Genomic DNA, 24,508 nt, shown 5'->3' on the forward strand with positions numbered 1-24,508 from the left:
ATGCATAAAATAAATCAAGTATAGTCCATAGTGGCTTACCTAACACAAAAACCTTAATTAAATTCTTATCAAAGTTCAAACATATTCAACAAATGTGTACGTACATGACATTCAAAACACGCATCAAATTATGAAAATAAACGGTTGTAGTGTCGCATTCATGCACAATTGAATCTATATATAGTTAATTTAACTTACCCTCATATAATAATATGATATTATATACTAGTAATATCAGCATTAGTATTAACATTAACATTAATACTAATACCAATATATCTTCAAAGATGACCTTTTTGAGTTTTTCATTTATATACTACTTGTCTACCAATAAAATTAAACAATACTATACGTATACGTTGTACATAAATTAATATATTATATTTCTCTTTGCAAGTCTCATAAATGTAGTAAAGTATAGAAAAAGTAATCTGTTTCAACATTAAACTTTTTTTTCCCCATTAGGCCGGTGCTTATAAAGAGTCTTGGCGAGCGTCCAAGAAGCTCTAAGACGCGGACGGTTATGGATACCAATCGTCCTTGTGGAGCGTCTTTGGGTGGGAGTCCTCACAAAGAAGATGAAGGACGGACATGTGTGGGTCGGCAGCAAATTTTTTTTTATATATGTGTGGGATATATATATATATATATAGGTGTATTTTTGTGTGTGAGATAAATTATAAAATAATTGATGATGTCGAAAGAAGTTTCAAGAAGCTTTTGGGTAGAGTAGTCATGGTGATGTGATGTTGAGTTGGCAGACAAGAAGCTCCCCTTATAAGCACATGCCTTAAGCCATCTGGAGCAAGACATTATTTTACCTTTTTTTGTGTCAAGAAGCCTTATAAAGCCTTATAAAGCCATGTACATTGCCCCAAGGGGCTTTATTGATTAAAAAAATACTCTACGCGCGTTGTACAAGACGTTTAAAAAAAAGGAACGTTGTGCAAGATTCCAAACGGCTACATGCAAGATTCCAAAGTTTTGTTAAACAAAACATAAAACAAAAAAATAAAAAAATACATGTTTGGCCCACAAAAAGGGCATTATGAAGAAGCCTTGCTCCATGTGAATATGAGAGAAAGCCCTTTGATGACTGGATTGATACTTGTCAAAAGATGCTTCTAGGAGGGGCTTTATGAGGAAGCTTTGCTCCGCTTAGCCTTAGACACACGTATTCAAACAAGCTAGTGCGTACGTGTATAGTAAATTCGTTTTTTCCATCCTTTTTCTTGTTAACATTTACAATAGAAGGCATAATTAGTGTGTTAATCATTAATTATTTACTATTCAATTGTTTTTTGTTTTTTTTTTTCCTTTTTTTTTTCTGACAAAAAAGGTTATATTCTAACACATTTCATAAAATATATAGATTTTAAAGACATACAGCAAAAAAATAAAAATAAAAAAAATACTTGCATAGTTGTACACTCCTTACTTCCAAACAATATTCTGTTGTTCATTTCTTGTTAAATATAATGTATAGTTGCTGCTAATATTAGATGATAGACAATGCTCGACACTAAAGTATATCTTTGCATCTCTTATTTGGAGTAATTAATCACATTAAATTAAAACTTTTATGGAAGTACAAGTCTTTTTGCAGTAATTGCAAAAGTCACAATGCACATGTTGCTATGATCTACATACAAATATCATCATTAATTATGCAAAATTTTCAATCTCTAAAAACAATTATGAAAGTTGAAACGACCGGGTGGAAATTAAACTACTTTAATTTGGACATGTTGTGATGGTTTGTTTGGGGAAATTAAAACTTTTTACGTTTCACATTTCACGTGTATGGCTTTCAAAAAAGTAATTGTGTGTTCTAACAATTACTTTTCTTTTTACCAAAAGAAAAATTCGAAAATGACGCATCATTGTTGAGAAAGTAAAGTAAATATATATAGCCCTTGACTACTTGACAATTTGACTCGTAAAAACAATCTTGCTATCAATAGCATATTCAAACTAATCAAGTAGTGATATGCCCCCCACCTAAGCTAGTTGATAAAAAAAAAGTAATTATATGTTTTATAATAACCTGATATCTTATATATCTATGTTGCAACAACAGTTTCTAAATATTATGCAAATTAGGAGAACAACTAGGATAGGTAATTAGAATTTGTATTAGACTAAATTCAATTAGGTAAAACCTGTTTACTTAGTACTTTAAGGCAAAGAACGGTTATAATTATATTTAAGAGAAGTAAATTTTGTATATTGCTAGAAGTAACCTAATAACAACTTCTTTGATGTCATAAGTTTAACATTCAAGACATCATATTTCATAGTCATTTAGTCTTTAAAAAATTCAGGACATCAATCTCATTAATAATATCATGTATGTGGGATATTTAATTAATGAAAGAAAAGGAAAATGATATGTATATAAGGAATATACGTATATATGTATTTCGTACAGAAAACATGAGCAAACACTACTAGTAACAATGTAACTAGTTGAAAACTAGCTTAATTAGAGTAATGAAATTAAACATCTCCATCATTATTATTAATCATGCTATATATATTGCTTGTATATATATCTTGCTTCACTTGCATTTATATCCAAATCATTCTACCCTGCAACGCAAAAGTAAATTAAAAATCAAAATCATCACTATATATATGCATAACTAAATGTATATAATGACGCATAGTAAGTAGGTTAGTGTGTTCAAAAAGAAGTACGTGGAGCAATCAAAGGTGCGGCTAATCTTGTAAGGAATAGAAACATCGCATTTTGTTGGGAGTTCACTAGCGTAGTTTATATTAAGGCCAGGAACCAAGTTAGCGGCTTGTTCCATACATGTACAAGCTATCTGGCGGTCAGTTTTGGTGTTCGCTTCCTTGTACAACGTCTGAACCCCATGACAACATGTTTGAGGCACTTGACCTCCTCTAATCAGGTAGGTGGCACATGGAGTTAGCCTACTAACCACTAACTGACAAGTCACCGCGCTCTCTGATGAACGAGGTACACTTGCCACTACTATGGCCACGAGCGTCGCCACTAATGCCACCTTTGCTCCACCTTCCATTGTTGTCGTGAGATTTTGTGTGTATTGTTAAAGAACGTAAATTAATTTGGGTTTAATTAAAAAGGCAAAGAGGTTAATTTATATGCGTTGAAGGGTTAGAAAGTGGAGTGTGCATTATATAGTGGGTGCAAATTAAGTGAGAAATAATATTATCGTGTGTTTTTGTGTGTCAGTGAGAAATTTTGATAAGAAACTTGTAGTTCTACGTCTAGGATTCTTACATTATATGATTGTAATTGTAATATAGTAAAAGGAAATTAATTAATTCTCTAACTCGATCATCTCCGCATATTTTGGTCATTACACATTCCTATTATCATAATCAAAAGATGCATGCGATTTAAAAGTGAATTAGCAAGTGGATGACTCTTGGCATATAATGATCGAGGACATTAAAAAGATTATTAGAAGGATGAGTTAGGAAGATCTATCATGACTCAAAATTATATATTTGTAAACATAGAAAACAAAGGTATTACTTAACGTCTCAATTTGCCAAATCTAAACCTATGGATAAATAATTAATGTGTTCAAGAACTTGGATTTATTCTGTAAGTCGATATATGCATGATATGTTAACATGAAGATTAATTTGATTTGTTGATGGCAAAAGATCAAGGTGTAAACTATAATAAAATTTTCAAATTACAATATGATCAGGAATTAAAAAAATAAGCGCTAATAGTACACATGCTTTTGAGTATATATGATATGATATTTAGAGATCTCAGCTAGAGGCGTATATACGAAAGTCACTCAATATTATATCTACCAAAACATTTTCAATTTAACTAAACATGTCTATCAGTGGAAACGTAAAGTAACAAATGTTTGCATATCACACATTTTGGATTGCAAGAACATAATGCTTAATTTATGCTAAATAGATGGGCATATGTAATGTCTATTGTCTTACAATTAAAATTGATTTTATTTGATATTCAAGTTCAAAACCAAGATAAATAATACTCGTAGATAATATACGATGAATTTAGTTTTTGGTACATGGAAAGTAATTAGGACCATCATTTGAGTTAACTAGTTGCCTAATGACCAGTAAAAATTGGTGATGTGTGAATTACATGTGAATATATGCCGGAACCTATGACATTTATCTTATTGGTCATTGTACTATGTCGTTTTAACCATTATATTTTCGCACTAAAAATCTGCATTTTCCTGGTAGCAAGATTTTACGATTCATTTACATGCTTTACCATCCATTTGGACCAATTACATATATGTTCTCTATTCCTCATCGTTCATATCAGGCTGCGAAAATGAGGTGATAGCAACAGGCCCACAATTAAAGGCCCAACTTTTGCCCATAATCTAGCCCAAAAATCCAAAGCAGTAAATTTGCGTGTTTAATAGAAAATGTGGACTTGGGATCGGAATGGGATCTTTCCCATTCACATTTCAGATTCTTTATAATGGTTTTCGAAATTATTTATACTACTTATTAAAGAAAATATCCCCATGTTAAAAATTACATGAAAGAAATGTCTAAAATGTCATCCCATGTAATATTTTCATCTACCACCTTTAAAATATGTAATATTTTCACTTAGCACTAAAATATTTTTATTTACAATACTCTTAACATTAATTATTAAGTTACACTATCAATCATATATCTTTTAAAATATCTCCATTAAGCGTTAATAATCTACATTAAGCGTTAATAATCTACATCAATCGACGTCTCATCTACCACAAAGAGTCACACCTACCACCACATCGTCGCCGCCACGACCACCGCCGCATTGCGCGGGTAACGTGCTAGTATTAGTTAACTAGGATTAAGTTTAGTTAATTTATATATCTTTATCTTTATCTTTACTCTCTTATAAAGGAAATGACCTCTGTTTATTCTAGGTAATTCTACCTATGAATTACCATAATTACCATTGACTATTTATGTTTTGCCCTTAATTAATTATAATTTACAATCTAAACCTTTATTTTAATAAATAACAGTTTAAGCCCCTATCTTCTAAAAATTTCCACTATCACAATAACATCAACCTAAACCACTTGACACTGCCACCACCACCAATAGTACCATCACCGCCGCCGCCGTCGCATTGCGCGGGTATCATGCTCGTATATATAAAAACTATTACAGGCTTAAAAAGTTTTAGGCTTTATCTAAGTTACTTCTCAACAAAAATTAGATTGTTACTCGAGCTTGTATTTAAGAAAGTTATAACTTATAAAGCTACGTCGATAGTCGTCTACCCCTTATAGCCTTTAGTTGAACGAAATGAAATGAGCGGTTATTAATTTTGGGGCGGGGCCTAATAGTTTTGGGCCAACCATATCTGATGGGTTAAGTCAATAGAAGGTTGAATGTTTGAAAAGGAAGGATTGAAACTTGAAATGTAAATCAAACTTGGTGTTGATTATTTGTACCTTCAACTTGTAGGCTATATGGGGGAACCCTAACCTCGATATTACAATTGGATACCCATCGACTCACCCCGTATGAGCCATATGATGTTGGTACAATACCTACATCCTAATCTCCACATGATTTGGGCAACCCGAAGGATTGAACCCGCGTATTTAAACTTCATATATGAGTCTAGGCTTCATTGATAACGGATACCTTAAAGAAATTTTTTTTTGTTCCCAGCGAAGATCGAACCTGAGACCTTAAGGTTATCAAGTGTTTGCCTTACCACTAGGCTAATTCTTTGTTGGTTACCTTCAACTTGTGAAATGATACAAAATTTGACAAATTGTCAGGACCATCAATATGTGAAAAATATCATCTTGACAACAATTGTTGCGATATACACACATACACACATATCATTGTAGATCTTCTATTTGTGTTAAGACAAGTATAAATTATATACTATTTTCCTACATATAACAAATACTTATATATATAGATATGCCTTTGGTCTAATTAAGAGACTAACAATATTCAAAGTATACCTTCAGTGAACTGGATGTGGGTTTGATTTCATTTTAGACATATACTAAAATGATCTAATATAGGCCTATAGGGTGTGTATAGGTTCGGCCTAAACAAAAATAATATAAAAAACTATGCATATAGTTGTCGTAAAAAAGGAGATTAATTAATTAATTAAAAAGTGAATTAATAACATACGAGTCACAGTCTTCGTCTTCGGATATGATGAAAGGAATGTCAAGATCGCACTCTTCAGGAAGAGCTTCGAGATATACGGATTTGATACGGGGGTCAGACGTATATAAATTATCTATGCAAACACAAGCCAACTTGATGTCATAGCTTGTTTTTATGATGGCTTTCAGTCCCTTAAGACTATCACAACAAGCTGCCCGAACCTCACCACCGCTCGTTAGGTATTTTGTGCATGGCACAAAGAAAGACACAACTTGACCGCAGTTTTCAAAGGCGGCCTCCGTCCAGGGAATGGCTAACATCACCATGAAAGCCACCATGGCACAAAGAAGCTTCTTCATTGCCACTAGAAGTATTGATTATATATTGACAATATATGTTATGCCGAGTACCATATGTTTAATTATGTATTTGGTTTTGGTGTAAGAAAATGTTTAGGAGCCTAGCTTGGAGGGTATACATTTATATACACGAGGTCTTTAGTTCTTTACACGAGTGCATCTTTGAGGCAAGTCTCGGTCTGCTTACAAATTAAAGATCCCTACATATAAATAAAGTATATTATGAGTAATGAGAGAAAACATCAAAAATAGAAGATGAACAATACTCTCAATATATAATAAAATTAATAAATCATGTTAATTCTCATGCTTTACAAGGTTGAAGAAAGCAGTCTTTCTTTATATATATATAAGATATTCGAGTAACTCAAACGAAGATTCTAACTATTATAGCCATGAACATAATTGAGCATATGTGAACATGAACAACATACATAAATGAACAACTAAGAGGTATATATGTTCAGCTGTTCCATATATATATATATATATATATAAATTTGTAAAAAATAATTTTTTTCAAAGGGTGTAACCCGTAAGTTATAGGCGAAACTTCTTAGACTATGTCAGAGTCATGATAACTAAGGGTGAAGCTCGTTAGGTAGATCACCCCATCATCAACCATCTCCTATGACTTATCACTCCCACCAGCTACCCCTTATTATTATCTTTAAGGGCGAGACCTTTACTGTACCCTTACATATATAACTTACTAACTCGGGTTAGAATTTTTTTTTAAAAAAAAAAAAAAAATTTATATGGATTGAGTTAATTAAAAAAGAATGAAAAAAGTGAAAAAATGTCAAAAAAAAAAGCTAAAAAATATTAAAAAATGGACCTTTTTCTCTCTTCACTCTTTAAGAACCTTCTCTTTGGATCTCTACTATATATATATATATATATATATGATTGATCATTTATTTAGTTATATAAACAAACTTTATGTGTTCGTATTTGTTAATTTTGTCAAACGAACAGACGTATATAAACTTTCTGTTCAATTTGTCGAAGATTTGCTTGTTTACAGTCTTAATTACAAATCAAAATAAAAAGTAGGTAAAATGGTGTAAGGGAAAGTGCTTTTTCATTTTACCAATAGGTTCTAGTCCACATTATCGATTGCACTTCCTAATATACAAAAGATGGGAAATGGTTGTATTTAACGTGTATAAAATAACTTGTACTTCTATATTAAAAGTTTACCTTTTGATTTTCATGGTAAATGTATAAATAATCTATGCACCTTATACACAACCCTAAGGCTGTATTTAGCAAACCCCTTTAATTTTCCAAAAAATAAAAAGAGTTTCCATCTCTAGAATATAAATAAAATTTTTGAAAACACGTTCAAAACCAGAAATGAAAAATAATATGAGGTTTTCAAAATTTGAAAAATGAAAAAGGAAAGCTGGAAAACAATAAAAAGGTGTTTTTTAGTACAGTGTTTTCTTTTTCCATGAAAAACTTTTCTAAAAAAATACAACTTGAACGCGTTTTTTGTTTTCTATGTTTTTTTAGAAAATGAAAATAAAAAAGATGAGAGTTTTCTTGAGTTAAACGCACCTTAACTCCTTCGATTATATAGTCAACTATGGTGAGTTCCTTACGTATGAACACTTCTTCGAAAAACCAACACCCTTTGTTTCTTGTTTAAATTAACTAATATATTTTACAAATCATGTTACAATCAGTTTCTCAACTATTTTTATCGTTTTAAAGATGGAAAATAAGGTGCTAGCTCGTCGTTTTAGTTTTGTTACTAAAAGAGAAAACATTCCCTTAGTGTTGAAAATATTTAATGCAATTTCAATACAACGGAGAAAGTGTATATTAAATGAAGATCAAAATGGCCTTATACTGAATTAAACATGTGACCATCATTATGTTTATGTTTCGTATAGGTTTATGCATCCTTGTAATTTTCAAACATGTTCTATAACTATTATCACATGCATGTTACTCCGTATATTAGATACTAGCTAATCACATTGGGTTTAACCGAACCCTTTAATTAAAATGTAATAAAAAATATTTATAAAAGTAAAATAATTTAGTATAACCTCTATAAAATAATACTTAATAAATTAGAATTTGTCTGTCACAACTTGAAACCAGTACAAAATTTAACTTAATCGATAAATGATAAAAAGAGTATAATAAACTAAAAACTTTTTTGGAATTTCAGTGTAAATATAATGATACCAGCGAAACTATAAATTAATCTATACTCCTTATTAAAAAGAATAGACCCCTTGTTGAAAGTTACAGAGGGAAAATGTCAGAATTGCCCTCCATTAAAACAATACCTCCTAAATACAATACAACCCCACTCTAAATGAAACAAAAACATCATTAGTCCTCCAACCTTTAAAATAACTATACTAACCATTATATTAGTTAGATTTACATAATAGTCCACACTATTCGTCGTTACCATCGTCAGTCGCCATCGCCGCCCGTCGCCATCGCATTGTGGACACCGCCGCCGCATTTGCGCGGGTACCATACTAGTAATTCATAAAATAGATCTAAAATATAAGCTTGTCTATTAGAATATGAATTTATAGTCACTTATTTTTTTTTAAAATAAAACTTCAAATTTTTATTGAGTTCATCTTTAAATATCTTAACTGCACTTAAAAGTTGAGGTATTGTCTTCTTGTCTTGCAACAAATTGTTGTGAAGTGTTGTTGAGGCTTTCAATGCATCTTTCCAAGTGACGAGTTTCAAAGTTATTGAATCATCTTCAAGTTCATCATACATGAGCCTTTTTAAATTAATATTTTATTAAGTTATCGATATATAATATCTCGTTAAATTAATAAAATATTCAAGTCCTAAGATTATTAATTTATCGAGGATTTTATGTAATATATACAAGGAACGATAGACAAAATTATAACAGGATTATCTAAATCCAGTATTATGATAGACAAAATTTTGTATGCAAAATTACCAATACTTTCCGTACAAATACATGACCACAAGTAATATAGTGAATAGAAAAGACTTGGAAAAACATATCCATGGTTTACCCCTTAATGAAATAGAGTAATTCTTATTCATGGATTAGGTATAAAGGTGGAAGAAAAATGAAAATGAAAAATAGATAAATAAAAATAGTAAAAGAAGCTTTTTATGGAGGTTGAAAATGGGACAAGGCATGCTGCCAGGTGTAGCCTTTTTAAAAAGCGCCTGGTAACCCGATCACTTTTTTGATAACCTGACCCGATTTTTTGCAGCGACCCTGACAGGGGGCCCGTTTTTATTTTGCCATATTTACCATTATAGATATGGGGGTCCGCACTTTTTTCACTTTTTGCAGCGAGAGTCGCTGCAAAAAGTAGGTGTGGTCGATATACCAAAAAATAGTTGTAGGGATATGGGGGGCGTTTTAAAAGAATCTTAATTTGGGATCTTTTAATAAGTGTTAACTACAGCTATAATTGATGGAAAACTTATACCGTTATACCGCTAAACTAACACTTCTTCAATTAATATATATAGTTATAGCTATTTTAACAAAACTATTCGGAAAAGAGAAATAAAAAGGGGGTGAATTATATTCTTCTTTAGCTTATTTAGGGGCAGCGAAACAGTGTTTCGGAAGTTGATTTAGAAGATCAAAATAATTGATTTGTTTCCCAAACTACAAAAATTGACACTTTTCTAAATATGAAACTCAAAGAGTCAAAGATGCACTCTATTTAATGGGCTTGGATCAGTCGGCCCAAATCCACTGTTGATGTTGGATAACTAGTTTGGTTAATTGGATCTTAAACTTGGAGTAGTTATGTGTCTACGTTCTACAATCTACATATGCTTGTTTTTCTTCTTGGAAACATGTTATTTTTACTTGCTTCCTCACCATATTTTGGGTGAGGTTTGAATAAGATGTTTGTTTGTTAGAAAAATAAAATTAAAGGAAATTTCAGAGCAAAAGTAGCACTGTATATAACTAAAACTACATACGATACATTATAGGACACAACTACACATATATTGTATGTTAGTATATCTCTTTATAGAGAAAACAAGGTTTTCCATTTTATTTTCACAATAGTTTATCTTTCTATGATTTCAGATACATATATCCTACACCCAAGTGCCACTTTCCATTCCCCATTCATTCAGTATAAGGATCACTTCACCCTGAAAAACAAAGCATAAAATAAATTAATTACCGTCAATAAATCAAAGTATGAAGTACCCGTATAATATAAACCTTTTTTAGACAACAACTTATTGTATGTACTACAGAAATGCATAATTTTTATGCAATATTCTTTCCGTCTCATCATAACATAAGTGTCAAATTTATAAGTTAGAAAAACGGGCCATTGTTAACCAATAAAATATTACATTTACCTTTTTTAAGAAAGTTTGATCACATGTATATAGAGCTTTTTAATAATAAGAAACTTAAAGACGAAATATCAAACTAGCTAAATTTTTTTTTTTTAACGTTCCTGTCACGGGACGGCTAACCGTTATATCCATACGGGCAGACAGTCATTAGCGACCAATCCACGAAGTCAGGGACCATAAGGGAGGAAAAACCCACCAATTTAACCGCTAAAGAAGGCACGACGTTAAATTGGAGGTAAAATCTCATAATTAGACTTAATTTGAAATTTGAAGCTTTAATTATCATATCATTAGTTTTAGAGAGAATGAGAGATGATGATTAATTCGATGATGCATGTGGATATGATAACAGAAACAAAATTTTTTTTTTAAAGAAGTGTATATATATAAAACTAAGTTGATATACATACTTGTTGCAGTCAGTCTTGGGACTGATCTTGTAAGGAACGCTAACTCCACATTTGCGAGGAAGGATCTCACCGTTGGCAGGCTTGATCCCGGGGTGGGACTTATAAGCCGTTTTCAAACATTCGCATGCCCTTTTGCGATCAGAGACTGTTTTCGCGACAGCCTTGAGTCCCTTAACACCTTTGCAACATCTTATTGGCACCTTACCACCAGTCATCAGGTAGCCTAGGCATGGTGCCAACTTGATGATCACTTCATTACAAGAAAGGGCGGCTTCCGCATAGGGTGCCGCCACCATCATCCCAACTATCATAGAACATAAAATCTTGAACATCATCCCCGCCATTGTAAAATAAGAAAAAGATATATAGGTTGTATTGCTTATATGCTCGATCTATTAGTTATATGTATATATGGTTTTGGTGTGGGAAAATGTCATGGAGGGTACCATGTATTTATAAGGATTTATATGCATGAATTGAACGATAAGAGTACGTACTTTCAAAGGAAAAAGGTTAGTTCGAGATATCGATCAAGCATTTGTTGTATCTTTCATTTCTGCGCATTAATAAGTTATTGGAAATAATATTTTTTTTTTTTAATTTTCTATAATTATATTAACCGATAACTGATGGAGACTAGTCCTAATTAGTATTGTTCATATCCTCCTAGCAGCTAGTTTATGTGAGACCAGGGGGATTGCTAACCGCGCACATGCTGTTGTTAACATCATATTGATTTTTCTCATGTTATTACGTGTATAAAGGGAGGAGATAGATATTAAAGATTTTCAATATACTTATCGAAGTTATGGTCAAAAGTTTTACAAATATGTTAATTGAGTAACTAGACTATTATTAAATCATTGATTTTTATTCTAACAATATACTCGTATGTTTCAGGTAATTTTTGGTATTCATAGGTGATTATTGTTGTTAATTATAAAATTTTAAGTTTGGAAACTAATTCAAATATATATAATAATATGAGAGAAAGTACCAGTAGATTTTTATAAACACCCATATAATTTTTATAATTTATTAATGTACGGTTTTTAAAATTAAAAATTTTGAGTGAATTAGAGGAATAAAATGAGTTATAGAAGAGAGGAATAATAATTAAGTGTTTAAGATTTGAAGAGAAAGATAAAAATGAGTGGCTGAGATTTTATTTAAGGGGGTGTTTGGTAGAAGTGAATCAAAGAGAATGGAAATATAATAAAGAATGAATATAGTAAGAAATAGAATAAGTATTTGGAAAGAGAATGGATTCCGTCATTTGGTACAAGCAGAGAATTAATATATAAAAAATACAAAAATTTAAATAATAACCAAATTTAATACATATAACATCACTAGAACCAAAAAAAAAATAAATTCCATTCCCATCCATTTTCTACATTTTATAGAGAATTGAGGGAATGGAATTGATTCCCACTTCTCGATTCTCTTTCCCATTCTCCATTACAACTAAACATGATAAGTCTTTCTCATTCCCTTTCCACCATTTTCATTCCATTGTACCAAAGTATTATAATTATTTTAGGTAAATATATTTAAATTAGTGAACAAATAACACAGGGACACTATATAGTTTTCAAAAACTTAGTTGAAGAGTTGAATAAATTTGACGTAAACAAATGTTTTATAATGTAGTAGAGATAGAGATTGAACATCAAATTATAATTTAAAGGTTCTCATGATTCTTCCAATTCAAATAGTTCTCACATAAACTTTTTCCCATATATTCGAAAAAAAAATTGTCGTATCAAACATTTTAAGAAGGTAAAATGGTGATCGCTTTCACGATATAGCAACAGTTTTTTGTCATTTTATCATGTTATTTGGATCGGGAAAATTTGATGACCGGAAAACTGAAAGATAATATGTATGCACTCGAATTATGCTTATGCGGCAAGTCTAGTTATTGTCGATACACTATATATGGAAATAAAGATGTAGACACAATGGAAGTTAGTTACTTCTAGACTTCTAGTTAGAAACTTTAGTGAGTGCGTGCCTAATTTTTCTAGAAGAAAATATAGACTATAGAAATTACTTATCTTATAAAGTACACTAAGTCTCGAGTTTTATATGAAATTAGTCTCTATACATTTGAGTTGAGATAAAATTATCTACATTAACTATATTCCACTTATGTGGTGATTAGTTGTTGTTTTTGTTGTTGACTTGTTGTTATTGTTGTGTTGTTGTAGAAAGTAAAAAAGTATCCTCACATATCAAATCGAGCTAAAAAACATGTAACGCGAATCGTTTGATCAAATTATGTATAAGGGACCTATTTATTAAATTTAAGGTATACCAATATGCAAGTATTTTTTAATTTTGGGAATCTAAAGAATTTAAATAAATTTATAAAATATTTATATTGTATTTATATACCATCTTCTCTTATTAAAAAGTAATATTAGCTAATGAGTTACGATAAATGGGATAAAGTGATCGATACAACTGTAGCATTATGTTTTCACTCTCACAACACCCTTCATCACGTGAGTAAATTGAGGGGGGAAAACTTTACCTTTGCAGCATCGTATTGTTACATGACGGATGTTTCCCCATGTGTAATATACTGGTTACTATTAAATTTAAGCCGTAAATGTTGTACAATATCCCAACTAAATTTCAGAAAAATTGACTTGAGGTGCTAGTTTATAACTTAAAAGGGAACCTAATGCGATTGTTGGAATTATAATACAAAGAAGAAAGTACATAGTTAATGATGATCTTGTTAGAAAATCTTCGGAAGTTATCAAAGCATGTGGAAACGTCTCACTGATATGGTCTTGCCTATAAGCTAGCTCGCATCACTTATTATTTTTTCTTAAAAATAATCTATTCCATACATACTTTTAAACTATATGTTTAAAATATATCATAATAATCCACTATTACAAATGTAATATTTGAAACTCAAACTTAAATGAATTTCTTTAAAATCAAAATCTTACGAATGAGTCGCCAACTCATTATTTGTTACATATAGTAAATTAACTTCTACCGAAACTTTTACAATTGTGTTTAAACCAAAATAAAATTTAGGTTGAACAACTAGAAAGAAGATCGAGATAAACAATCTAAAGTCAAGATTTTTTATAATATAATTTGTCACTTTTTTATACTTTAATATAATATTTTCTAACTTTTTTCTTTATTACTTGTCAAATCAACTCCTAATTATGTCCGGCCAAGATTCTAAATTTCTAATGACCGGTGCTTAATTTCACTAAAGCTACAAATTTTTAGCATCCAAAGTCGGTCTACATGGAAATACCCATTTACCTATGCTCGATCATGCAATTATCCACGAGGGAAATATTGAATAGGGAAAAGAGATCGATAACGAAAGTGGTTTACATATATGTGCGCAAAATTGCATACAATAAGGAAGGTTCGATTGAGAAATGACTTAATCACTTTGTCTCTATTTCCCCTTTTCTACAATTCCTTTTATTGTTTGGTCAATTCTTTATCTTACCAAAAGTTCAAATCGAAAAAAAATCATGACACCCATAGTCCATTGGACCTAATTAACCATAATTCTCCTTGGATCAGCCCCATATAGTGAGCACGTATTTGGGTATCAACATGTGAAGTTGAGAATGGATTCCAACTCATGACCTATCTGGCTATTTATTTATTTGTTTATTATTATTATTTTTTGAATGACAAATTTAGTACTCCTTTTTGAGTTATATGCAAATTTTGGCCGTCTTTTATCCAAAGATTTTCAGAGTGGCTTCACAAAACATCTGTGGTGGGAGAATGTCATGACCAGCTCAATTCATTCTAAGGGGATGTTTGGTAAAATTAACCGGAAATAAAAAAAGAGAATAAAAAGACTTTTCTTATTTGTTTACAATGAAAAATGGAAATGAGAATTGAGAAGTTAGAATCATTTTCATCATCTCTATTCTTTACCAATTGTACGAAATGAGTAAAAATGAATTTTTTTTTATGATGGTATATGTATTAATATTATTTTTATATTCATTATTTGTTGATACTAAATAGCATAATCCATTCTTTTTAAAATATTCAATCATTTTTCCACTATTTTCATTTGTTTATTACATTTTCATTTTCTATGATTTTTTCGTACCAAACACCCTCTACTGGTTGGTTATTCTTTATCTTATCTATTAGAATGAATAATGAACATAAATCATTTTACTAAAAGAATGATGCAGGTTAATTTAAAGTTTTGAAAATCGAGTTAATGAGTTATGCAATACAATGACGATAAATCTACAATATTAAGTAAGTTTTTTTGAAAATTTCCAATATTAAGTAAGTAGTGGTTCAATACAAGCTACTACTAAAGCTGTCGTTCAATCATTTTACTAGCTTTGAGGTCTAACTAACTTTCTAGATTAGTAGCTGATAAAGCAATTGATTTTAATTACAAATGATTAATTCGGGTTAAATCGACCATGTTGTATCTAAATTAAACCATTTCAAACTCTAAAGATCTTATGATATAGTACACTTGAATTCTTATTCGGGTTAACACTCATACTATATAAATCATTTGGAGGGTGCCCAAATATTGGGAATTTTAATCAACTTGTGAACACTAAAAACATAATTCTTACTTTTTTTTGGATAATCAAATTTAGAATTTACTTCTTTCTACATCACGATTGATCACCAGATGATCTTTAGTTTTGTCTTTTTGTTGAAACTATACAATATATTTAACTATGCGCACTATACTTATAATAATAAAGAGTACTCGTATTATTTTTATGCCTCCGAGCTCTGTTGTGAACTATCATCACTTGAACCAAAATGTTGCAATGCAACAATAGCATAGGAAATTTACAGAGCAGACACATACCAAAAATATGTAATACTTGTCCAGCCGACTGTCATTGATCGTTTTACCGAACCATCCCAATCTGCTTTTAAATATCAAAATGAGAGCAATGGTAAATAACTTCCCAACGCCTAACACGACTTCAATATAATCCTCTCCATATTTCTCCAAGTCTTTATCTACTTGTGACTTGAAAAACTCCGACAATCCATCATTTGTTAGTCCCTCCATACATCCAAGTAACAAGAATTGAGGCACTAACAAAAGAAAACTTATAGAAGTGTTTGCATTTTGATCAACCAGTTTCTTGACTGCTTTTAGCCTGTGAACCTCTAGCTGCCAAGCGGAAATGCAACACACGATTGAACAAAACATTCCGACACCAATTTTGACCTTTTGGTTGTTGCGGCGAGAACAAGTAACTTTTTTATATATGATTGGGATAAGAAATTTTGAACCTTCTTGAATCAAATTGTTGTAAATCTGGACTGGTAGCTTATTACTGGTCTTTAGGTTGCTGTATTGCTCAATAAAAAAAGTGCTTCCCGTTGCTGATATTAGTGCCACTACAAAATAAGATACCCACATGGGAAAAATCTTTAGAAGTATTTTTACTTTCGCCATGTCTTGTTTATGAAGGTTAGCATTTCTGTCATCTTGCCCTTCCGCTTTCTGTGTTGTTCCGGAATGTTTTCTCTTTGCGGTACACCTAGTGACAAATTATTTTTTTAGATTCTGTATGCATTCTGTGTTGTAAAATTCGGCCGATAACTCGGACTCAGGATCGGCTCCTCCAAGACTCAGATCCGGGTGGATCAGACAAAATTTGGTCAACATTCAATATTCGGGTCAATTTTGGTCAAACTTGGTAAAAATTTGGTCAAAGCTCGGAAAAAACTCGGGTGACTTTGGTCTTTTTTTGAAAGAAAAGAAATTCAAAATTTTTAAATAGGTTCGAAAGTCTGTAATTTAGAGTATTATTTTAATGTTTCTGAACAATTATGTTTTACTTTTGAAGTTTATTATATACAATTTTAAAAATTATAATTCTTGTATATTAAAACTCAATCTGGGTACCCTGATTTCGATCCGGGTTTCCAAAATCTCCTAACTCACACCCCCCACCGATCCGATATTGACTCATGAGTTTCCTAGCCTATGTCGACGCTCTAATTGATCTAATTGCAAATGCTGGTTATATATTAGGACATAATACCATGATGACCATGAAACAATTTGATGCATTGAAAGAGGGACGAATGAAGAAAAAACTTATTACCCGCAGTCACACTTGCATAGATATTTTCCAATATAATGACCAATCACTCGGAAGAATATCATAGCCGGTCTTTGATTTAACTCCTCCTGATAATACAGTTTATAACCTCTAATGAAGACGATCAACTGTGTTGTCATGAAGCATATACAAATCAAGAATATAGCTCTCCAAGTTAGATATACCCCTGCTAAACCAGAAGGGGAAACCCACAAAATTGCAATTATGGTCCCTGATACATATGCTATACGCGACCATATCTCTGCACGTTCTTTAGAAAGCTGCTTCCTCTCTTCTGAAGTGTCAACATTATCCATCAACTCTGGATCCCTGTTTTTTAAAGTGGCTGGTTTTTTTAAAGTGTCGATATCATCCACCAACTCAATAAGCACCTCGTCTAACACTTTGTATCCTGATGTTCCAAGAGCAAGGAGAACTAGTGCGATCACAATAAGCCATTTCACGTCGTATGGGTTGAACAAATACAAAAGAAACACGCCCTGGAACAGACAAGTGGTCATTAGCAACTTATCTGAAACATAAGTAAATTACTAATTAAGCATGACAAAGATAACTTTGTTTAAAGGTGGGACATAGTGAAACTATATACAAACCAAATAATCTATTTGTTATTTCGGGACTTAATCCTAAGGGTCTCAAATTCTCAATACAGCCCAATGGATTGATGTGTGGCATGGAGATATTGTAAATTTTTGTACTGTATATATACTTACTCCAATATATGCTGTGGTAGAAAACAAGAGTGTTCTGAATCTTCCGAAAAACGAATCAGATAGATTTGCCATGAATATCACCAAAAGTGATGATAATGAATCTTGGATGTTTGAAAAAACTGCAGACAGTACAAGGTTACCTTCGTAGTATGAAAAATACCACATTAAGATGCCTACAACAGCAGAGTTCGTTAAGGAACGACTAATCATTAAACCTACACAAAAGACAGGCAAATTTAGAATACTTAAACATACAACAACAGAATCCAATCCCTAAGCGGGATAGATATATACTTATATTATAGATTTAATGAAAGCAGGGAGATATAGGTGGAGCTAACATTACCAAGGACAATTGCAACAATACGATCATTGACAAAAGATTTTCTATCAAAATATACGTAGGCTACAGTAGAAATACCCACAGCGGCCAACGACAAATACGAAATGAGGACAAGAATGTCCATCGTTTGTTTGTTCAACTAGATAGCTTCCTGGCTAGCAATATTGTTTGCTTGGTTTTTGAAACCTTATTTACTTTTGGCAGAGTTATGATATAAATGGGTATATGCACGGATGCACCACGTATATGCAAGTCTTGGTCTTTGTTTCTTGTTTTTTTTTTTTAATCAGTATTGTTTGATTTGTTTAATTTTAAGTCAACATCAAGTGCTTATTATATTGCAAATCGTAAGTCAACATAGCAATTAAGATTGCTATGATGAATGATTTTTTATAGATTTATATATTAAATTGAATGATTTTTTATGTGTGATTTTATTGAGTAGTTAATAGGATGTCATCTTTTAGTATATGCTTCTTAGCTAAAAAACATAAGTTATACACAACTTTATCAAACAGTTTCTTAATTAGCTAACCAAACATAAATCGATATAATGCACCTTAATTCAGCCTAATATCTGGAAATCCTTTTGAAAGTGCTTCAATTCACCCTTGAAAACAAAGTGGTTTTCATTGAGGAATTTTGTCTAACATCTGGTGTGCAACTTTCTACCATTTCCGTCTAGAGCAAGTTGTTCCATGGTGTTGAATGCTCCACATAACTATCTGGTGACACAATGGGCCTCCATTGGAAATGCAAATACATTTCAGCAAGTGAAATTGAGGCATGATTCGATTTGAGTTGAGAAAGAAATATAAAAGGATTAATAGATTGAAGATGGAAACAAATTTTGGTGAAGAAATCAAACTGTCTCTAAGTATGTAAAGTGTATATATGTAATTAATAATTATTAATTAAAAACTATTTAATATTGCATATAATCCCTATGGTTTTTAAAAAGACAATTATATCCTCACGTGGTAGGCACGTGAGAGATTTAACGGCTTAAATTAACAGAAGTTACTGTCTGTTACTTTTGGCAATGAAAATGGAAAGTCCAGGAATCATTATATATACAACAATCCAAAATTAAACTACTACAGTGACGGCTTGTCGGCTTTTAACTGGCTCAATTGCCTTCTAACCGGCTCAATTGCCTTCTAACCGGCTCGGTTGAATAGGGTTAAATGACATTTGTAACCCTTGATCTTCTACCACTTTCGGCGACTTTCTCATTCATCTCTTCTCTTCAACTCTCTCTATTATCCCCACTTTTTCTTCTTATTTCTCATCTGTTACATCCATCGTCGACTTCTATTTTCTGAGATCTTGCCTTCTTGCGTTTTCTATTCTTTTCTACCACATTCATAAGCTTCTTAGTAGCTCTGATATTTTGATTGCAAAAGTATTTTGTGTATATCTAACTTGATGTGCTCATATATCAATTTGTATGTTAATATGAATGATGGATGAAACTGATGTAAACAAATAGTTAGATGACCAAACATGACATTTCAATAGAATTAAGGGGTGTTCAAGTTCTATAGATGTATTAATGTAATAATGGTTGCAGAGATATTGAAAAATACATGTAGTAGTGCCAAATGCTATTGGTACCCCCTCAGGCATATGCGATTCTCCAAACTCAAGAATCTGTCATTGACAAGATATATGTTAAGGCCTTTATACTACACCTTTTTCCTTTAGATGTAACAATCCCGCAACGTAATATACGTCTATATTTATTTGCTCATTTATATGATCCATGTTGCTTGAACACAATTGCACATGTTATATAATACTATACCATAATGTGGAATGATTTCATAAGGCTAGGATTAGAATTTTGAAGTTAGCAACATGTATCTGGAAAATAAAAATAAAATTAGAACTTGAGGATTAAAAAAAAAATTTGGCCATTAGAATTTTGAAGTTAGCGATAGCCATTTGACCCATCTGGTGGTTTCTGCACATGGTTAAAGCTATATCTTTATGTATTTTGTTCATTAGTTTCTTATGTGTATATTATGAAATGTCTAGCAAACATAATTTCAGTGGTAATATCTCTTTATATGGAGTGGATTTATCTTGTATTAGATTCCTCCTTTTTTTGTATTTATTTACTTACTGATGCTATGAATTGGGTAGTACCTATTATTATGTTATTTCAGTTAATTGTAGTTAAGACCATAATTAGATATTATAATGCCTTGAAGACATTATGTGTAGTACATAAGTTCTTACATTGTGTCAGCAAGGTTACAACCAAATATCTTACTTTTTTTCATTTTGGTCATGTAATTATGCAGAGATGTACCAAAACAAGCCTAACACATGGAAAGAAACACTTCTAAACATCACACAACTGAGACTTTAATTGAGTTTATTTTAGGTGTCTGCTATAAAGTACATTTAGTTGTTTCTCATTACTGTTCTTGGCACATGAGTATTTCAATGACATTGTGGCACAGTGGCACTAGCTACAATGGAAGGCTTCTTTTTGCAAATACAACTACTAATTTCTATGCACATGATTTTTTATATCGCTTTATAGTTATTTTGTAGTAGTCTATATGATATTCGTAATCTGTTTTGGAGGTGTTTTACAGAAATTTGGGACTTGCTGTTTCACAGCTAGCTCCCGCCACAACGCGCGGGCAAGTTACTAGTTTGCAACAAAAAGAAAAAAAACATGAGGCAAAATGCGAATATGACAAACTACAACAACCATTCGTAACATTTTCTCATTCTATTAATATGAGAGAATTTATCGGTGTACAATATGTTTAGAAGATGTGTTTTGTACTTAAAAAATATAAGTAATAATAAAGTCTTTTAACTTATCATTCTACATGTCTTTCTAAGTATATAATTAAAAAATTTATGGTAAAAAAAAATTAGTATGCTAACAATTAAGACAATCAATAATCATTTACTTGACGTACATGAGAATGAGACAGAAGATACATGATCTACAATTCTACATCCATTGCTTCAAATCATCCTTGACCCAAATAAAAGAAGTCAAGCAGTCAAGGGGCTAGGGGACTGCCTTCTAGGAAGGGTTTGGACTCGAACCAGTTTTAGACATGCTTAAATAACACATGATTATTATATTGTTATTGCGACCTTTCAAAAAAATATATTGTTATTGCGAGCCGTTTAGGGTCTTGCTATAAATACTGTGAATTTTAGTAAGATTTATGATTGATAATGATTAGATAAAATATATATGAAGATAGTTATATAATAAAATGTAGTATAGATGAAATTCACCTTTCAAAAAAATATAACAATAATTAACAGAATTAAAACTTTTGACCACGATTTAGATGGAAGAATTATCTATTAATTACGAGAATCAAATGCAACAATTATGGGTAAGATTCTGTACATATTTTGTTTTGAAACAATAATGCCATTTTATGGGGTTAGAATACTGCAATCAAGATGTGATGGTGTTTCATACATGTTTTCTTCTTTTAATCATACTAACTAAATAACTAATCCATGTATGAACATTTCAGGAAAAGATATTCTAAACACTGGATCCAAGTCTCACCTTATATATATGTTTTGACTTATGAAGCTGATGCTATAACAGATGCATGGTAAGGATAAATGATCTCCCAAGCAACACATACATACAAAAAGACCTGAACCATCTTAATTACACGTGAAAATAATGTGCATACTATTACAACTGCTTCTTGGGTATTAAGCTACTAAAAAGATGTGATTTTTAGTATCAAAGCAGAAGATATACAAAATAAACCAGTTGCAGGAAAGAAAAGATCTCCACAATAATATCATCATTCATCATAGAATATAAAACTTGGCTAATATAGGCAATAAGGAAAACACAGTATTTAATTATCATGATTCATTTTGGAGATACGATAATGTCTGCCACATTAACTTTCAACAATGTCTAATTCTTCTACACATTATGGAAAAAAGAAGCAGCAAGTTAATTAGCCATAAAGACAGTATATGCAGAGTCACATACTTGGAATATGCTCCTATGGTTCCTCATTTTCCACAGTCACTGCAACACCCTTGTTTTTGGCACCCGCCTAACATATATATTATTCACAGAGAAAAGATACATTGGCATTAGTGAATCGAGCTTGTAATCATTTGGCTTGAACAGGAAAAGCTACTTACAGCCTATATTTCAGCGTTTGGCGGTACCGTTATCCTGATCCTCGTCTTTGGTATCATCTTTGTCATCACCTAAGATAATTATGTGCGAAGAGATCGAGAAAGAGTAGATACAGGGGAGTAAAATTAATTAATTAGTTAGCTAGAGGATCGGAGGAACTTACTAGAGCGTTTGACAGGCAGCACGGTACTTTGGTGTTTGACAGTAGCATCATTTTTTTTTTCTCCCCTGACATTTATTTATTCAATCATTATGTACAAAGAAAGAAAGAAAGAAAGAAAATATACATTACCACCCACTAATAGTTAATCTAGCTTGTAATCCTTAGAAGGCGTAAAAGAGTAAAATTACTTAAATTATATAGCTAGAGGAACGGAACTTACAGTGGCATCGAAACTCTGCCGGGGTCACATACCGTGGACCAATTGTACCGTCCTCCTTCTCCTCTGGAACTGTAAAAAAAACGTCATTCGGCAAATCATCATCGGACGACTCGTCAAGCATGCAGAAATCAAGACGGATGTAATTGAAGTTGTCCGTTCTGGGCTTGTCCGCATGATCGTTCAAAAGATCCCAAAGGGGGTCTGATGCAGGAATAAACGGTTGATGAAGGACGTTATTTTTGAAGTCTTGGAACCTAGCCTTCTCCTCCTCAGTTGAAGGGTACTGTTTCTTCCACTTTCCCTTCCATTTTTGAAAAGCATGCAAGATGTCCGTTTCTTGAGGATCGTATGTAGACATTGGCACCCTACCTCCTGTATATATATATTGAAAAGAAATATATAAAAGAAAATGGAGGAAACTAATTAAGTTGTTATTTTTAACAAAAGATTCAAAACAAAAAATAATAATAATCCGGGGATCAAACCCTAAACAAGCAGGATCTTGATAAAACGAACAAGAATCAAAACCCTGGTAATTAATCAGTTTAATTAAGTTGTTATTTATAAAATTGAAAAAATAATAATGATAATCCGGGGATCAAACCTTAAACAGACAGGGTCTTGATAAAACTAACAAGAATTAAAACCCTAATAATTAATCAGTTTGAGAAATAAGCAGGCAGGTTCTTGATTATCAAAGCACATGTATGTAACCTAAATAAATATCAAAGCACATGTATTTTAACAAATAATTAAACACCCCAAATCGAAACAAATTAAAACCCTAATAATTAATCAGTTTTGAGAAATAAGCAGGCAGGCAGGTTCATGTTAATACTAATTAACAAGAATCATATATGTATATATATATATATATATATATATAACCAAATAAGTGATTCATCACCTTTCGCTTCGTTCGTGAGCGGCTGGCTGAGAATGAAAGGATGGGCTTTAGGTCGATTTTGGGGTCAAATTTATCTTCATAACCGCCTTAAAATTCGGGGTCGGGTTCCCCGCTAATTAACCTATATACCATATCCGGAATTTTATATGGAGTCCAACCCATATATTTTAATTATTATTTAAAAGGTTAGATATTTACTTTGTTAATTTCACAGACATATTTTTAACATTTGTTTTTGTATATTTAATTTAATTTTCTATCTTCACCTTTATATCTTCTAACTAGATTTTAGACCTATGTCAAATACACGGGTTTTACAACATTATCAATATAAGAATTAGTGTATGAAACATAATACTTATAATGTCTTGCAAAAAAAGTAACTTTATTTTAGATAGTCATGGTTCTTAAGAACAATAAAAGTAGTAGTTGTTCGTGGGATTTCAATGATATCGTGTATTGTGATTTTATTTGTACGGTTTGGTTTATATAAGAAAAATATGTATCTTAAATATTAATCACAACAATGGTTATCCTAATTATAGTTGATTACATTTACTAATAAAAACAATA

General features: G+C 31.6%; 4 protein-coding genes across 5 annotated transcripts; all 4 read right to left on the reverse strand.

The window, feature by feature from the left end:
* Positions 1-2,526: 2,526 nt before the first annotated feature.
* Positions 2,527-6,608, reverse strand: LOC122608681 (non-specific lipid-transfer protein 1-like). 2 transcript variants are annotated; one of them, XM_043781771.1, is made up of 2 exons: positions 6,175-6,608; positions 2,527-2,592 (listed from the first exon to the last, which is right to left on the reverse strand). In XM_043781771.1, the coding sequence occupies exons 1-2, from the start codon at positions 6,510-6,512 to the stop codon at positions 2,583-2,585; spliced, it is 348 nt and encodes a 115-aa protein (XP_043637706.1). In that variant the 5' UTR covers positions 6,513-6,608; the 3' UTR covers positions 2,527-2,582. The 2 variants fall into 2 exon arrangements, with proteins under 2 accessions (XP_043637706.1, XP_043637705.1); XM_043781770.1 differs by lacking the exon at positions 6,175-6,608 and adding an exon at positions 2,701-3,067 and having other exon boundaries at positions 2,537-2,592.
* A 3,833-nt stretch (positions 6,609-10,441) lies between these two features.
* On the reverse strand, positions 10,442-11,721 carry LOC122608234 (non-specific lipid-transfer protein Lac s 1-like). The gene is made up of 2 exons (XM_043781323.1): positions 11,291-11,721; positions 10,442-10,664 (listed from the first exon to the last, which is right to left on the reverse strand). The coding sequence occupies exons 1-2, from the start codon at positions 11,632-11,634 to the stop codon at positions 10,655-10,657; spliced, it is 354 nt and encodes a 117-aa protein (XP_043637258.1). The 5' UTR covers positions 11,635-11,721; the 3' UTR covers positions 10,442-10,654.
* A 4,231-nt stretch (positions 11,722-15,952) lies between these two features.
* LOC122609486 (protein NRT1/ PTR FAMILY 5.8-like) lies at positions 15,953-18,604 on the reverse strand. Its single transcript, XM_043782531.1, has 4 exons — positions 18,484-18,604; positions 18,138-18,352; positions 17,407-17,903; positions 15,953-16,836 (listed from the first exon to the last, which is right to left on the reverse strand). Exons 1-4 carry the CDS (start codon positions 18,602-18,604, stop codon positions 16,086-16,088), a joined length of 1,584 nt encoding a protein of 527 aa, XP_043638466.1. The 3' UTR covers positions 15,953-16,085.
* A 3,721-nt stretch (positions 18,605-22,325) lies between these two features.
* On the reverse strand, positions 22,326-24,042 carry LOC122607541. The gene is made up of 5 exons (XM_043780534.1): positions 23,936-24,042; positions 23,029-23,400; positions 22,809-22,873; positions 22,648-22,716; positions 22,326-22,556 (listed from the first exon to the last, which is right to left on the reverse strand). Exons 2-4 carry the CDS (start codon positions 23,384-23,386, stop codon positions 22,651-22,653), a joined length of 489 nt encoding a protein of 162 aa, XP_043636469.1. The 5' UTR covers positions 23,387-23,400; positions 23,936-24,042; the 3' UTR covers positions 22,326-22,556; positions 22,648-22,650.
* Between the last annotated feature and the right edge of the window lie 466 nt (positions 24,043-24,508).

The sequence above is a fragment of the Erigeron canadensis genome, chromosome 7, assembly GCF_010389155.1.
Source record: "Erigeron canadensis isolate Cc75 chromosome 7, C_canadensis_v1, whole genome shotgun sequence".
Taxonomy (NCBI): domain Eukaryota; kingdom Viridiplantae; phylum Streptophyta; class Magnoliopsida; order Asterales; family Asteraceae; genus Erigeron; species Erigeron canadensis.

Excerpts from the sequence above, each read along its gene's own strand:
- LOC122607541 (XM_043780534.1), bottom strand. The coding sequence starts at position 23,386 with ATGTCTACATACGATCCTCAAGAAACGGACATCTTGCATGCTTTTCAA. Across the intron at positions 22,874-23,028 it reads GGCAGAGTTTCGATGCCACT|GGGAGAAAAAAAAAATGATG; the intron begins GTAAGTTCCGTT and ends AATAAATGTCAG. Across the intron at positions 22,717-22,808 it reads GCTGCCTGTCAAACGCTCTA|GTGATGACAAAGATGATACC; the intron begins GTAAGTTCCTCC and ends TAATTATCTTAG.
- LOC122608234 (XM_043781323.1), bottom strand. The coding sequence starts at position 11,634 with ATGGCGGGGATGATGTTCAAGATTTTATGTTCTATGATAGTTGGGATG.
- LOC122608681 (XM_043781770.1), bottom strand. The coding sequence starts at position 3,050 with ATGGAAGGTGGAGCAAAGGTGGCATTAGTGGCGACGCTCGTGGCCATA.
- LOC122609486 (XM_043782531.1), bottom strand. The coding sequence starts at position 18,604 with ATGGACATTCTTGTCCTCATTTCGTATTTGTCGTTGGCCGCTGTGGGT. Across the intron at positions 17,904-18,137 it reads CTACCACAGCATATATTGGA|GGCGTGTTTCTTTTGTATTT; the intron begins GTAAGTATATAT and ends TGTCTGTTCCAG. Across the intron at positions 16,837-17,406 it reads CTATGCAAGTGTGACTGCGG|GTGTACCGCAAAGAGAAAAC; the intron begins GTAATAAGTTTT and ends ATTTGTCACTAG.